Source organism: Gossypium raimondii, chromosome 12 (assembly GCF_025698545.1).
Source record: "Gossypium raimondii isolate GPD5lz chromosome 12, ASM2569854v1, whole genome shotgun sequence".
NCBI classification, from domain to species: domain Eukaryota; kingdom Viridiplantae; phylum Streptophyta; class Magnoliopsida; order Malvales; family Malvaceae; genus Gossypium; species Gossypium raimondii.
The window spans coordinates 39,728,137-39,745,600 of NC_068576.1; the positions used below are offsets into that span (position 1 = coordinate 39,728,137).

At 35.8% G+C, this 17,464-nt stretch overlaps 1 protein-coding gene across 1 annotated transcript; it reads right to left on the bottom strand.

Annotated features, from left to right (window-relative positions):
* Window positions 1-1,485: 1,485 nt before the first annotated feature.
* On the bottom strand, window positions 1,486-11,885 carry LOC128035504 (protein MAINTENANCE OF MERISTEMS-like). The gene is made up of 5 exons (XM_052625265.1): window positions 11,765-11,885; window positions 2,428-2,489; window positions 2,103-2,321; window positions 1,630-2,015; window positions 1,486-1,519 (listed from the first exon to the last, which is right to left on the bottom strand). The coding sequence occupies exons 1-5, from the start codon at window positions 11,883-11,885 to the stop codon at window positions 1,486-1,488; spliced, it is 822 nt and encodes a 273-aa protein (XP_052481225.1).
* Between the last annotated feature and the right edge of the window lie 5,579 nt (window positions 11,886-17,464).

Sequence of the window (17,464 nt, forward strand, 5' to 3'; positions counted from 1 at the left end):
ATAAAAAAACAAAAAAACAAAAAAATAAAAAACAGAAAAAAAAACTTGAACTGATTTGACAACTCCCTGGGTGGAGGGAAGCAGGTTGGCGGCACCAAACAAGGGAAGCAGGTTGGCGGCACCAGTGGAGGGAACCAGGTTGGCGGCACCACCCTTGAATTTAAGGGTGGTCGGTTGGTGGGGGGAAGAAGGAGAGGGGAAGAAGAAGAAAGAAAGGAAGAAAGAAAAAGAAGGAAAAGGAAATGAGAGGAAAGAAAGAAAAGAAGGAAAGAAAAGGAAAGAGGAGGAAAGAAAGAAAAATAAGGCGTTTGGAATTATTAATATTATATCGAAAATGGAGGCATATAACCTTAAATCAAGCTTTAATATAATGCAACTTTAAAATAATTAAATTGGTAAAAAGAAATTGAACAATAAGCACAATAACTAAAACTAGAATAATTAATTAGAATAATTAAATTGATACAAAAAAGTAAAACGTGTTAATGTACAAACATGTGCCATACACCCTAAAATTGATGGTTCGATGGTGTAGTCCTAGGGTATACCTATTCGGAGGTCGACGGTCACGCTCGGTGCCCATGACGACCGACATTATCATTTGCGCGGTGGTGGTGTAGTAAAAATAGGAGGAAATCATTTTGAGCGGGTCCCTCGTTCGGCAATGATGAACTTGATGCACCGAGGAGTCCCATAATCTTTGCGGATATGGGTAGGCGAGTAGGATCCGAATAGTTCAAAGTCGTATGCATATTTCGCCCCGAAGCTCGGCAAATTATCGATTGCGACAAATCCGGATGATAGCTATCTCGAACCGACAAATCCAGATTGTTCCGGATCGGTGGGGCTCTCGCCGAGCACCGGTGGTTCGGAGAATAATATGCCATGGGATCCAGATCATCTTTGGTCATTGTGGTCGATCCCCATGTCATTTGCATGTGCGGGGATTACAATCGACCGCCTCCGTATAAATATGGCTTCCGCAACTATAGTACCATTGCATATACTCTCTCGATGGTTGCGAAGTCGGTAGCCATAACCTCGAGGTCTTCGACGAAATTGATCGCTCCACGCGCCACAAATTTCCGGTGCTTAATTCCCTAATCTATCATCGATTTTCTCTCTTATTATTGCCATGAACTTCTCCCACCTCACACGGCGGATCCGGATAGGTTGGATGAAGCCAAAGCGCCAGTAGCTTTTGATCCCCGTGATACCACTCGACCATGTTGAAATTTATAATTGGTGCGTTAGTGCACCATATGTACAAATGCACGACTGTGACGAGGGTACCACGGCGGTAATTTCGGCGTTGATGCGGCGTCCATATAAACCGCATGATTAATAACATGGTTATAATTAGTCATAACGTAAGCGTAAGATATAGAAAGTAAGATGTCATGAATATTAGAATAGCATGAATATTAGAATAGCATCTTACCCCATCCCGCATCTTGTTCAATCATGAGGCGGTATAGCGGGACATTATCGACTTCCGATACCCGGACGAGCACTCCACCTACAAAAAACAAATATAGCGTTTAGAGTTGGTAACATTAGTCAATATATTATGACTACAAATAATGAGAAGTTATATTTTATCACATGTTCAGCAGTGGATAAACATACGGTTGGTGTCTAACCGATGCCAAAAACGGCATCCGATCTGGCGCCAGATCGCAATAAAGTGAGAGGCATCCGCCAATGTTGCGAACTTTCGGATCTGTCGCCCAACAAAACTCTCGATACAAGACTGCTAGCACGGTTGAGCCCCAGCTATAGGAGCTAACACTGGACAAGTCAGCTAACAGGGGCAAGTACATCAAATGCACATTGTCGTTGCTTGCATCAGACATGATTTCTCCCCCTATGATATGCATGATGTACGCTCGAACAACGCACATCAACTCGCCTTCAGTGGCTGTCGCTGATAATTGTCCATACTTGGCTTTCAGCCATGTAAATGGTAAGCCCGAAAAATATGACTCACCGTCCCCTGGTGAGTCTCCTAGAAGCTGATAGCAAAGTGCATCCGGATCGGTAAATGCAGATAATCCCGTTACGGGACTCCCATCAATTGGGAGCCCAAGCTACAACGCTACATCCTCCAATGTCACCGTGCACTCCCCGCATGGAAAATGAAAAGTGTGGGTCTCCGGGCGCCACTGCTCCACTAGCGCAGATAATAAATCAAAGCGCAAGACGGTGTACCGGATTTGTGCTACGGACCCAAATCCGGCTAGCTCTAAGTACGGCATCAACCGTGCATCCGGAGTATTCTTCAAAACACTCACACGGCCCCTTAAAACTCGGTACGAGTCCTGATAGTGTTAAATTACAGAAAAAATTTTACGATAATATTATTTCTTTGTACATCTATCCTTTTTAAATAAATAGAACCCGTGATTAATAAATAATAAATCATACCGCGTTATTAGCTGCATCAGATATGTGGCTTTTAGTGCTAATCAATGAAGCCATTGCGATGCCTGCAAGTTGAAAAAAAAGTTAGTAAAAAACTCTTACTTCGGCCATTTGTTCGTATTTTTTTCTCCGCATTTTATTACTTTAAAAAATATCTTCATTTCTAATTTTATAATTTTACATAATGTTTTAAATTTATTAATTTAGTGTGTTTTTAAAATTAATTTAGTGTAAAAAAACATTATCCCTGCCATTTACTCGTATTATTTAGTGTATTTAGTGTAAAATTAATTTATTAATTTAGTGTGTTTTTTCCTCTTTTTATTTTTTTTTGTTTTTTACTTTTTTATATATATTTTGGTAAATAAAAAAATTATATATATTTTAGTAAATAAAAAAGTTATAATATTTTGGTAATTTTTATTTTTATATTATTTTTTATAAAACCCATAATAAAACATTACAAAAATAATAAAATATTAAAAAATACCAAAATATTATATATATTTTTATTTACCAAAATAAAAAATATTAAAAACGGTTTTTATTTGGTGTAAGAAAAAATCTTTATCCCCGCCATTTGCTCGTATTTTTTCCGATTTTTATTACTTTCAATAAAAATATTTTTATTTTTTACTTTATATTATTTCATTACATTTTTTAAAATATTTGTATTAACTATTTCTCAATTTTTAAAAGTTAGTAATAAACTATTATTTTGGCCATTTGTTCGTATTTTCTCTCCGCATTTTATTATTTTAAAAATATCGTCATTTTAAATTTTATAATTTTATACTTTTTCAGTGCATTATGTTTAAAATTTATTAAAGATATAAATTTTTCGCATTTTCTTACTTTCGTGAATTTGTAATTTTCGTTTTTCTTTTCGTATTTTATGTTTTCTTAAATATATTTCTTTATCATTTTACTTTTAATGTTATTTTCCTAACAAAAGTAATTTCAACATCCTAAGTCAATTTCATAAAAAAATTCCTAATCAACATATAATGTACATAACATGAATTTTTCATGCTAAATATATCTCAAAATTATATATCCTAAATAAATTAATAAAATACGTAAAATGTACTTAACATTATTTTTAACACACAAATATTACAAAATCTTAAATTAATAATAAAATTACCTTATTTTCTTTTTTTTCCTTCCTTCCCTCTTCTTCTTCTTTCTTTTTTTTTCTCTTCTCCTTTCCTTTTCTTTCCTTATTTTTCTTTCTTTCCTCCTCTTTCCTTTTCTTTCCTTCGTTTTCTTTCTTTCCTCTCCTTTCCTTTTCCTTCTTTTTCTTTCTTCCTTTCTTTCTTCTTCTTGCCCTCTCCTTCTTCCCCCCACCAACCGACCACCCTTAAATTCAAGGGTGGTGCCTCCAACCTGGTTCCCTCCACTGGTGCCGCCAACCTGCTTCCCTTGTTTGGTGCCGCCAACCTGCTTCCCTCCACCCAGGGAGTTGTCAAATCAGTTCAGGTTTTTTTTCTATTTTTTTTGTTTTTTTTTGTTTTTTTTATATTTTGGTAAATAAAAAAAAATTATAACATTTTGGTAATTTTTTATTTTTTTATATTATTTCTGTAAAAACCCTTGGTTTGCCTTAATCCAAGTAAAAGGAAAGAAAAAATAGCATCATGTCAAGCTCTTAAGATTACATCAACATCTAATATAACTACTTGTCGAAACCATTTTTTTGAAAACAAAAATTTAGTTGTCGACTTAAAAAACAAATACTGAAGTCCCCACCGATCCCTAATTGAGGTGTGATCGGCTCACCTTAAAAATAATTTTGGCCTGCGAAATTTGAGAAAATAGGTTCGGGAGTCAGTTACACACGAGGAAGGGTTAGCACCCTCACAACGCCCAATATTGGTACCAAATTGATTATTCAATGTCTTGTTATCGAAAGTTTGAAAATATTTTAAAAGAGAACTTTTTACTCGCAAATGAATTAAAATAATAAAATATTCTTATTTTAAAGAAATAAAACATCACACCCAGTAAGTTAGGGCACAATATTTTTAAATCTTCAAAATACCGAATATTGCTTTTCATTTTTGAAATTCTTATTTCGAGATGATAAAATGTCATGACCAGTAAGTTAGGACCCAACATTTTTGAATTCCCGAGAATAAACTTTATTTGAAATTTGTGAATTTATTGCAAAATAAATACTTGGCTTTAAAAATTCATCGAAAAATAATCGCAATCCAGTAAGTTAGGACACGATCTTTCTCGAGAATCATGAATGCCAAATATTTTGGAAATTTATAAAATATGATGATTTAAGACAAAAATTTTGAAAAAAAACAAAATATATGTTTTTCAAAGTGTGATAAATGTTAATGCATAACATGAAATCATTATTTTAATTTAAATCATATGTATATATATTCACAAAATAGAAAAATAAAATGTATAAGTATATATATATATAGGTAAATCGTGAAAATTTGCATACGTATATATTCAAATACATATATATGTACATATATTTGTAAAGAAAATGAAAATGATATAAAACATACGTATATATATATTTATAAAAGTAAAAAAAATTCAAACCAAAGTATAGAAGTATATATATGTATATAAAAGGGAGGAAATAAAATATACCATGTATAAAATATGTACCAAAATACGTGAACTATATACAAAAAATATATATATATTACATAAAAACCAAGGCATGCATATGGATATAAAAATAATAAAATGAAAATAAAAATAAATAATAATAATAATACAATGTTAAATAATATAAAAGAAATTAAAAAAACCCGATTAAGGATCAAATTGAAAACTAAACAGAATTTAAGGGCCGCATTTAAAAATAGAAAACACGAGAAAGGATTAAATCGAAATGCACGTCACAAAAGGAGGACCCAAAGGGAAATATGCCCATTCGGATCCAACGGCGTCGTTTCAGCGAAATCTCCGAACCTGATTCATGGACCGAATTGAAACAGGCGCGAAATCTGGTGGCAAAATTGAAAAAGCATGAAGTACTGCATTAAAATCAAAATAAAATAGGAAGGACTAATTTCGTAAATATCCCATTCGGCGAGCGCGGATCCTCCCCGGGTCGGGTCACCGCGCTGGTCCGCCATCAAACAATGTCTTTTATCTTTATTATTAAAACCAAAAAATTTCCTAAAAAACTATTTCATTTCATTTTTTTTCTAAAAATATTACAACAAGGGGGGAAACCTCTGCTAGGTTTTCAACCCCCAGTCCTCCATGCCGCCGCCGCCGGTCTAGGCCGATCCACGACCTCAGTCGCCCCAGTCTCCGATCGCGGTGGAGATGGCCACCGTTTGACGACTACGACGAAGAAAATGGTAAAATCCCTCCTCTTTTCTTTATATTTTAAGCAAAAATTAAAAAAAAACAAAACAAAACAAATAATCTAAAAAAAACACCGAACAGAATAGGAAGAAAAAAACCTTTATTCAAAAAATTTTCTCTTTCAATTTCTTTTCTCTGTGGTTTTTACCTCTCCCCCCTTTTTTACGAATTTTCTATGGCTTTAAATAACTGAAAATAATAATGCAAATCCCCTCTTTTTCATTATTCTGATATTGTCATCGATTGTTTGTTGTTGTAGGTTCAACATGCGCGACGTCTTGTGAGTCGAGGAGGAGCGGCGACGTGGAGGATGCTTGCTCCGATCCTTACGGCTATTTGGAAAGGGAGGCTCTAGGGTTTCGTTTTTGGTTAAGCTTTGGGCTAGGTTTAGTTTGGGTCAGGTGTTGGGCCATTCTAGGTTTAGTTGGGTCTGTTTATTGGTTTGGGCCCGGGCATTATTGGGTTTGTACAACTGCCCCTCTTTGCTCGTTGTCGTATAACGGGAACAGAGCAAAGACTACAAGACCCAATGTTGCCCGGTCTTATTGAGCCTTAACTTCTTCAATGCTTCTCTTCAAGTGGCCTCATTCCTTCCTACTGCATCTTCAGAGGTACAGGAACTGGTGATTCAATCTACTCCACTGCAATATCAGGGAGATAAGATTCGTATGCTGTAGCTTCTCAAAAGAACAAAATTTGCTATCTTTAATCTGTTCCACTGCAACTTCAGGGAGATAAGACTTGTAGCTTCAATTTGTTCTGCATAACTTAAAGATAAATCTAATGCGATCTGCTCTACTGCCACTTCAGAGAGATAAGATCTGTGGTTTTAATCCGCTCCATTGCAACTCCAAGGAGATAGGACCGGTTATTTCTGTTTACTCCACTGCAACTTCAAGGAGACAAGACTTATATCTTCGATCTACTTCGCCACCAATATGGGAAGACAATATCTGCTCTCTTTGATCTACTTCATGCCAATACATGAATACAATATCTGCTTTCTTCGATCGATTCCACTGCCGACCAGGGAGATAGAATTACTGGCCTCAATATACTCCACTGTAACCTCAGAGAGGTAAAATCTGCCATCTTCGATCTACTCCACTACTGTCTAGGGAGATAAGATCTGTAATCTTCAATCTATTCCACTGTTGTTCAGGGAGATAGAATTACTGGCTTCAATGTACTCCACTGTAACCTCAGGGAGGTAAAATCTGCCATATTCGATCTACTCCACTACTGCCTAGAGAGATAAGATCTAAAATCTTCAATCTATTCCACTGCTGCCCATGGAGATAGAATTATTGGCTTCAATGTACTCCACTGTAACCTCAGAGAGGTAAAATCCGCCCTCCTTGATCTGCTCCACTACTGCTTAGGGAGATAAGATCTGTAATCTTCAATGTACTCCACTGTAACCTCAGGGAGGTAAAATCCGCCATCTTCGATCTACTCCACTACTGCCTAGGGAGATAAGATCTGTAATCTTCAATCTATTCCACTGCTGCCCAGGGAGATAGAATTACTGGCTTCAATGTACTCCACTGTAACCTCAGGGAGGTAAAATTCGCCATATTCGATCTGCTCCACTACTGCCTAGGGAGATAAGATCTGTAATCTTTGATCTATTCTACTGCTGCCCAGGGAGATAGAATTACTGGATTCAATGTATTCCACTGTAACCTCAGGGAGGTAAAATCCGCCATATTCGATCTGCTCCACTAATGCTTAGGGAGATAAGATCTGTAATCTTTGATCTATTCTACTGCTGCCCAGGGAGATAGAATTACTGGCTTCAATGTACTCCACTGTAACCTCAGGGAGGTAAAATTCGTCATCTTTAATCTGCTCCACTACTGCTTAGGGAGATAAGATCTGTAATCTTCGATCTACTTCAAGCCAATAGATGAAGACAAGATCTGCTATCTTCGATCCACTTCATGCCAATATATGAAGACAGGATCTGCTTTCTTCAATCTACTCCACCACCAGTATGGGGAGACAAGATCTGTTGTCCCTGATCTACTTCACGCTAATACATGAAGACAATATCTGTTTTCTTTGATCTACTTCGCCACCAGTATGGGAAGACAAGACCTGCTATCTTCGATCTACTTCATGCCAATACATGAAGATAGGATCTGCTTTCTTCCTAGCCTACTCCACTGTTGCTCAAGAAGATAAGGCTTATGATTTCACCGATCTGCTCTCTGTGGAACATGACCTGTATGATTCATTTTATGAACCTAATTATGCCTAATAGGATGTCATGAACAGAATGAGTCAAATGCTCCTAACTAGGCATGTATGAATGACATTTAAATAAATGCAGAATGCCATTTTTCGATAATGATCCCTTCTTATCACTTAGGTTATCATTACTCAAAGTTTATTAAAGTTTTATTGTCAATGTGCTATGGCTCATTTCTGCTCAGCTGGCGTCTCCAAAAAACGTTTGACCAGATTACCCCCACTGTAAACCTCCAAGTTTGATCCAATGGGATGCAAAAATTGTGCCATCTTTCTCCCGCTGTAACCTAAGAGTAAAAGATTTGGCCTTTTCTCAATCCTCTGCTATCACAATTCAAGGATACAGGATGTGAAACTGTTTGGTTTCTTACATCATTCCTAGGGTGTCATACCAAATGCTCATGCATAAATGAAGAACTTCCTTCTCCAAGAACAACTTCTTTTTATTATTCGGTGATCATTGTTTGCTTGTTCATTGAAGCTTTATCACCAACCCGACATCTTGCCATTTTGTTCAATTAACACTTTAGATAAGAAAATTCAAAGGGATAATCTTAATTTAGACTCTTCTTTATCAGATTTCCAACCTGGTGCGTTCTAAATAATAGTCATGTTTGAGGTTCCTATATTATTCAGAAACTTCTAGAGTAATATGTGAAACTTCCCTTGTGAAAGTTTTATTAGTCTATTAATCATTACTCTAATGCAACACACTTGCAAAGAGAACAAAATGATGGATAAAATTAAATTGATTCTGAGCATAGCTCAAAATGAATAAATTATCAAAGATAATAAAGATGGATAACAAAGACATTGATTTAGGAATGCGTATCTTGGAAATGAATAAAGTGTTCCAAGAATAACAAAAATAGTATAAGGATTAGGTGCCCCAGATATCGCAGCTTGAACTTCTCTGTACAAACTTTCTGAAGACTATTTTGAATTTAACATTTGTTTAGGAGATCTACAGTACTTTGTCGATGCCTAAAAATGTCGCTTACCCTTTCCTATTGATTCAGGTATATCAAGACCAATGCATGCCCCATTCTGGTCATATTTGAGCTGCTCTGATAATTTCAAGCGCCATTTTAATCAACATTTGAGCCGCCCTTTTCGGGTTTTCAACTCAAATCCCCTTTGGACTAAAGCGCCCTTTGCGAGTTTTTACATTAGCCTCTCCGATTTTACTTTTTTCATTTTTCATTTTCATCTCTTCATTTTCCACATCATTTTTTCTTTTTTTGTTGAGACTCAAACTGCCCTTTGCGGGTTTTTACCTTGGTCATCTCCTTCTTTAAGCGAAGTATTTCCTGACTGAACCTGAGTTTACAAGACTTTGCAGGTTTTCCATCCATTTCACTCACAATCAAAGCTCATTTGGAAAAGACATTCCCTATAACATAAAGTTCTTCCCAATTTGGAATCCGTTATATTTTTTGTAGAGTGAGGATCTTCTTCAGCATTAGGTCACCATCGTGGAATTCTCTGGGACAAACTTTTTGCTATTGGCTCGCATCATTCATTTCTTGGTACATTTGACCTTGATGACTAGGTTCAACTAGTCATATCAGGATTGGATCTTCATCCTACTTCAGCTCAGCCCAAAACTCGAAGAGAAAGAATGTCAACTTCAATGAAAAACGTGATAAACTTGAAAGAGTGACATTGCCCCGGTAGAGTTTTCATTGCTCCATTCATGATATTCACCTTGAACATACTGCAAATTTTTGATATCGTGCTGTTGTTCAGATTGCAATGACAGTGCTTAAACCGGGTACATCCTGGTATGACCATGCGAAGGCATCTTTGAATGCTTGAAGTAACTTAACAACGTCTTGCTTTACTTTTTGGTCATACATGTTCCCTCAAGGTCACAGTCTCTATTGTCTCATTTGTTTCTCTCATTGCATTACCATCATCAACAAGTTAGGAGATAAGCTATAATTTATGACATCTTCAAAGTCATGAGATCCCTCTAAACACATATCTCACTCAAAAGGAGATTCTGAGTCTGTAGCAGCGTCACTCATGTCATTGATATCCAAGGACCTATTGTAGGTGCTAAAGGATATACAAAGAATAATATGAATGAATGAATGAATGGTTTGGCATAAAAAATCCAAAAGAATGGAAAAAAATCATAAAGAATGAAAGAACATTTGCTCAAAGATGATTGCAATAATGTATTTCATTAAAATAATAATTTTTAGACGTGAGCCTATCTCACAAAGAAATTCTTATTGCTTCTAGGCTGAAAGCAACAAGTGTGTTATGAACATTACTCTAACAGACTCTAAATGCTTCAGGGGTTTCCTTTACAGTCCTATTATTTAGAACACCTCTAAGGCGAATATCTGACAAGGACCCTTTTAATTGTGTCTGCATATATGGCATCGATGTGTAAACTTCTCACCACTTCTTCATACATTGCAGTCCCTCCATCCTCAATCATGATTGGGTAACGGATTTTCTGCACTTGATGAGTCACCCAACTTGACAATACCCATGTTGATGTATTTTTCAAGTAGTTTTTTGAAGGCAGTGCAATTCTTAATCGAGTGCCCCGTAATTCCCGCGTGGTAGTCACATTGTGCGTTCGCATCATACCACTTAGGATACGGAGGTTGTGGAGGTTTTAAGTAATGAGGTGCAACAACATGCGCATCGAACAAGCTTTGATACAGCTCCTTATATGACATCGAAATTGGTGTGAACTAGAGCGTCTCGGTACCTGGTTTCACTCTAGATTCTTGTCTTAATGAACCTTGTTGGTTAGTAGCCACCTTTCTTGGCTGACTCACGGTAACTGGTTTAGAGTAACCCGTGTTGTTCACCTCATTTTCTCTTTTCCTTGAGATTGACCTCTTGTTACTCTCCTCTGCATCAATTTTCCCGCTCCTTATGGCGCTTTCAATCATTTCACCATTCATGACTATGTCAGAAAAACTTTTTGTGGCACTTCCTAACATATGTGTGATGAACGAGGCTTTCAATGTATTTATAAAAAGCATCGTCATTTCTTTCTCTAAGAGCGGTGGCTGGACTTGGACTAAAACTTCCCTCCATCTTTGTACATACTGCCTAAAGCTTTAGCTCGGCTTCATCTCCATGTTTTGAACGGTAATTCTATTAGGAGCCATGTCTGTCACATGACTATACTGTTTCATGAATGCTTGCGTCAAATCTCTCCATGAACCAATCATGGTACGACTCAATTGATTGTACCATTTAGATGCTGCCCCTGCGAGGCTATCTTGGAAATAATGTATCAGTAACTGGTCATTGTCAACATATCCGGCCATTCGCCTGCAGAACATGGTGATATGAGCTTCTGGGCAACTTGTCCCATTGTACTTATCAAATTCTGGCATCTTAAACTTGTGAGGAAGTACTAAATCTAGGACCAAACTCAACTCTTTGGCGTTGATTCCCCGATAATTTTCAGTGACCTCCATCGCCTTGAACTTCTCCTCAAGCCATTTGCACCTTTCTTCTAACTATTTCGGTAACTTCTCCTTTATTCTTTCCCTCTTGGCCACTTCATCAAAGTCAGGAATGGCAGAGTTAATAGGGTTATTGCCGAGGTTAAAGCTCGATCCAGCTTGAAAGTTTGAAGCACTGGCCTGGAATTGCTGAGGCCTGATTGTAACAGTAGGTTTGTGCGGATATTCAGCTTGAGTTCACGCATGTAGTAGAGTAAAGCCTGGAGGATAGAGAGTTTCATCCTCATTACCCTCTTCGATATCGGTCATGGGACCCTTTCCCTTATCACCTCCTCCAGTCAACAGTTTGGTTAGCTTCGCCATCATATCATCTTGGGATTCTCGCATCTTCTCAGACATATCTTGTTGCATCTTATCTAATCGCCTCTTTTGTAAATAAGTCGGTCTTGCATCTCCTTCTGACACTGTTCGAGTTTTTTCAATCTCTGATCCATGTCCTTAATCTTTGCTCGAGTGCCGTAACGGTATTTGGTTGGTTGGTTTCCAGGTTAACTGAGCAATGATTTTAGTTTATTAGGATCCTTTAACTGTGTTTAATGCATATGATGTAATGAAATGCCAATGCATGAAATGAATGCAAAAAAGAGACGTTGATTCTGGTTCAACTCTTTATTAGAAAACCTCGCTAGAAAACAAATCTCTTTACACAAAGCGGATATATATATACGGCTTCGCCCTTGTACTCCCAGTAAAGACACCGGCCATTCAGATGTCAAGATGCATCTCATGAATTTGAGCTCTTTTTTGTTTGATCTGGGTCGTAACTCATTCCTCACTCACGTTCATTAGCTTCTTTATGAGATTGGGACCTTGGATGACTTTTGAATAAACTTTGACAATTTGGATCCTCAGGTAATGCAGCAAAGTCGTATACTCCTCTTGTTAGGCCTTTCGTGCCATGTTTTCTTCGGGCTACCGTATTATCTTCCACCTTATCAAGAAACTCGTATTCCATAACAAGCTTTCTAATCTAGTAATCAAACTCAAATCAACATCTCTTTTCTAAGATGCAGATGCAATGCAATCATGATGTCATGCAATCAAAGCAAAATAAACCCAAGTCAGTATCACACCAAAAAGATATAATCCAATACAAACATGAAATAGCAAGAACATTTATTCAGGAATCCACTAGGGTTTGGTATAGCTCTACCTAGGGCGAGTTCCTAAAGCTCACTATATGAGGCTTAGTTTCTAGAGTAAGGGTACCCGAACCAGCAGATTCCTTGATCCTCACCCATTATAGGCTCCTGTGGATCAAGTTCAGTTCAGGGGGATACATTTCCCTATGGCTGCACGGAGATGAAAATCTCACGAAGACATAGGTACGGATGTATTCCGGAAGCGGTCCACTATCCTACACGGAGGTGAAAACCTCACGAAGGATTAGCTTCTCACTCCCACTTAAAGGGTAAAATTGACCATGTAATGCAAAAATACAAATGCAAATGCAAAGTAGCCAACATTCCATCATAAAAGATCAATGAGTGTGAAAGGAAATCATGATTTTAAAACCCAAATTTGATTTTTCTATCATAAGACAAAAAATAACAAATTTATGGCTCAACTCTCTAAAGTCCCCAGTGGAGTCGCCAAGCTGTCGAAACCATTTTTTTGAAAACAAAAATTTAGTTGTCGACTTAAAAAACAAATACTGGAGTCGCCACCGATCCTTGATTGAGGTGTGATCGGCTCACCTTAAAAATAATTTTGGCCTGCGAAATTTGAGAAAATAGGTTCGGGAGTCAGTTACACACGAGGAAGGGTTAGCACCCTCGCAACGCCCAATATTGGTACCAAATTGATTATTCAATGTCTTGTTATCGAAAGTTTGAAAATATTTTAAAAGAGAACTTTTTACTCGCAAACGAATCAAAATAATAAAATATTCTTATTTTAAAGAAATAAAACATCACACCCAGTAAGTTAGGGCACAATATTTTTAAATCTTCAAAATACCGAATATTGCTTTTCATTTTTGAAATTCTTATTTCGAGATGATAAAATGTCATGACCAGTAAGTTAGTACCCAACATTTTTGAATTCCCGAGAATAAACTTTATTTGAAATTTGTGAATTTATTTCAAAACAAATACTTGGCTTTCTAAATTCATCAAAAAATAATCGCAATCCAGTAAGTTAGGACACGATCTTTCTCGAGAATCATGAATGCCAAATATTTTGGAAATTTATAAAATATGATGATTTAAGACAAAAATTTTGAAAAAAAACAAAATATATGTTTTTCAAAGTGTGATAAATGTTAATGCATAACATGAAATCATTATTTTAATTTAAATCATATGTATATAAATTCACAAATTTCAAATAAAAGCTTATTCTGAATTCAAAATGTTGGGTCCTAACTTATCGGTCATGACATTTTATTATCTCAAATAAGAATTTCTAAAGCAAAAGGCAATATTCGTAATTTTGAAGATTTAAAATATTGTGCCCTAACTCACTGGTGTGGTGTTTTATTTCTTTGAAATAAGAATGTCTTATTATTTTGATTCATTCATGAGATAAAAGTTTCCTTTTAAAATCTTTTCAAGTTTTCGACACCAAGACATTAAATAATCAATTTGGTACCGATTTTGGGCGTTTGAGGTGCTAACCTTCCACGCATGAATCGACTTCAACTGCTTTTCTCAAATTTCGCAGATCAAATTTATTTTAAGGTGAGCCGATCACACCCCAATCAAGGATCGTGCATCTAATTTTATTTTTAAAGTCGACAACTAAATTTTTGTTTTTCAAAAAACGGTTTCGACACTACTTACAGCAGATTGCAGGCATGAAGGACTAAACTTGACCCATTCCAATAAAATAGCAGCAGGAACTAATAGCATAAACGAAATTGTGGTCATTATTGAGAAAAGATTGATATTGTCCAATGTCTTATGTTATTATTATTATAAAACCTGTTAGTATTACTCTGACTTAGGCATATATATTCAGTGCCGATATGTTTAATTTCTTTTACCTCATTTTTAACCATGAATTTTTTTACTGAGAACATTACGCGATTGGTTAGTCACATTGGAAGCCATTGCACTGCAGAAACCAATTATATTTCATAACAGAACATTTAGTCAAGTTTAAGAAACAAATATCAACTAAGACCAAGTTCTATGTTCCTGTAATGAATGAGATGAAGAAACATGTATGTTACCTCAACTCTTTAGTTTTACAAAATAGTTGTATCATACATTTGTGTCCAAGTACAGGCATAGAAATATAGTTATCCAATTATGTGGGAAAACTTGAAATTTTTAACTCGCACTTACTTAGACCCGGCTTACGGGTTTTGTTCGAATAGGCTAATTAAGAGAATCTTTCCTAGTTCTTACGGGTTTAATCCTTGCTAGCATTAAACATAATACTTAATCCAAGCATTAAACAGAATTAAGTTAAAAATTAATTACCAAAATAAAATGTTTAATGTAATTGCTCTAGCATTCTATTATAGAGTTGTTCATGCCCGACCCAAAGGTCCATTCGAAAAATGGGAGGGTTTAGAAAAAAATATAGATCTATTTTTTAAATAAATCATGCCTCAAATAAGTTATTTTTTGCCCAAACAACCTGATTACAGCCCTAATACCCTTTCTTTTCCTCTATTCAATTGACTCTTATCTCATTTCTCATACTCCACCTGCCACGGTTCCAACTGTTGTCTCTTCCAACAAGCCACTTTTTGATTTGGTTTTTTTTTTCAATATTCATGCATGAAAAACTAAAATTATTTGTTTTGTTAATAAAAATTTATATTATAAAATTATTTGTTTTGGATGGTAACGAATTTCAATGTTGGGCTTATAAGCTGGTACAACATGTTTAATGATGTAGAAAAAATATGCAAAATAAGTGGAAAGGTTTGAGATTCCCCTACAGAGTATTATTAAGACTAATAAGGTGGACTATTAGAAAGTTGATGCATTCCCAATGCTTTGTCTCCATTTACAATGGAGGAATCTATTGAATACACTATTGATAGCATAATTTATTATTGAGACATTATTGCTTAGAGCACACGTGATGGTAACACTACGATATTCAAGCGTTAAGGTTACGACAGTGTAATAGAGGAATGGATGGAATGAAAAAAGGGAAGAGTAAAATCATGGCTGGGTCATAGGATCGATCAAAGGCTATACGTAAAAATTGAGTAAGATCATAGCTGAAATACGTTATGGCATCCTTTGATATTTCGTCGGGACACTAAACACGATTTATGTTGTGTAAGACCATGACTGAAAGACACCACGGCATCATAGGATGAATTGACGATAAATATAAGTAAGACCATAGATGAACGACACTATGACATCCTTTGATAGTCCGTCGGGACACTGAATATGGGGATTATATTCTGTAAGACCTTAGCTGAAAGACGCTTCGACATCATAGGTAGTCCACTGGGACAATATGTTGGAACGCCGACATCCCTACGGCGCAGCGGAAAAATAAAACATCCGGCGATCCTAACCATGGATCCATGTGTGAGGAACGACTCAGGGTGAAATAAAGGTTTCGAAATTACCGAATCTTTATTCTGAGTAAACAGCGACACCTCAGCAACGAGTAATCTGATCTACTATCGAATCAAGCCGCAATCTATCGTGACTCTGGCCTTTACGTAATCCACCCAGTTGACAATGACCGGAAGGAATCCCCAAAACTGTTTTGGAAAAGACTTTGCTTTGACGGCTGCTAGACCCACCAAGCAAAGAAAAAATGGGATTTTATATCTATTTTTAGGGTTTCTAGAAATTAAATAAATATAACAATGTTTTTAAACCGAAAATTATAATTATATTAATTATAATAATGATTTCGGTAAACTTTATATTTATTTGAATTTATATACGAACCAAATTCATGTTCTCATTATGCGTACAACAACCTTGTACATATAATGTATTCGATATTTGATTACCCAATTAAATTAATTCTATAATTAATTTAATTCAAGTGACAACCAAACACAATTCCAACTATGTTTTATTCCGTTCATTTCAACTATAGGGTGTGACCCTGTAGGTTCTTGTAACTTTAGCAGTAATACTAGAACGATTCCAATGTTACAAACAATGAGTGGCACCTAGCAATGCATCATTGCTACCTAAGTCACAAGAAATCATGATTCGACATAATCTATTTATGATTAACCTTTCATGCAATAATTCTTAAGTCCTTTATCTCTGGATTGGACACAAGTCATGGAATAGTCACACTTGTATAGTCTATGTCATGTTCCTTGATATCTTAAGTAGACTATGATATACAAATAAGTATGACATCTCATATCAGCTTATTTAAGCATGGCCATGCATTCTAGTCTCACTCAATCAAGTGGCCTAAGATATTACTCCCATTATGTAGGAGGGACTTATCCTATATCGATCAACCATATCCCTCTACACAGATCGTGGTATATCCAACATCATCCTTTATAGAACAACCAATTATGGTGTACGTTTGACTGTATCAAAATATACAACTCACAATGTTGGGATTATGATGATCTCAAGTCTGAGGATCATATAGATATTAATCACTATGAGTAATGTTGTGACAATTACATAATAATCCAATAAACATACTCATAACGGGTCAGTCCAATATGTTGTTCTCTAACACACATATTCATGCATCGATTTTGACATTCCATATCAATGACAACTCTTTATCATCAATCAACTACATGTTAGTCTTAATGCATTATTGTTGTCATAGCCAACAATAATACTTGATTAAGGACCTTTTAAGAATAATCATATTATTATCAGGACATTATTATAAAACAGTTTATTTATACACACAGAAAAGAAACTGAAATAATAATGGTAACGCCTTATATTAATAAACATAATAAATCAAGTATGTTATTACAACCATATCATGATTGATCTTTAGGCATACTC

Excerpts from the sequence above, each read along its gene's own strand:
- LOC128035504 (XM_052625265.1), bottom strand. The coding sequence starts at position 11,885 with ATGCAACAAGATATGTCTGAGAAGATGCGAGAATCCCAAGATGATATG. Across the intron at positions 2,016-2,102 it reads GCACGGTGACATTGGAGGAT|CTTCTAGGAGACTCACCAGG; the intron begins GTAGCGTTGTAG and ends CTTTGCTATCAG. Across the intron at positions 1,520-1,629 it reads GCATCGGTTAGACACCAACC|GTGGAGTGCTCGTCCGGGTA; the intron begins GTATGTTTATCC and ends TGTTTTTTGTAG.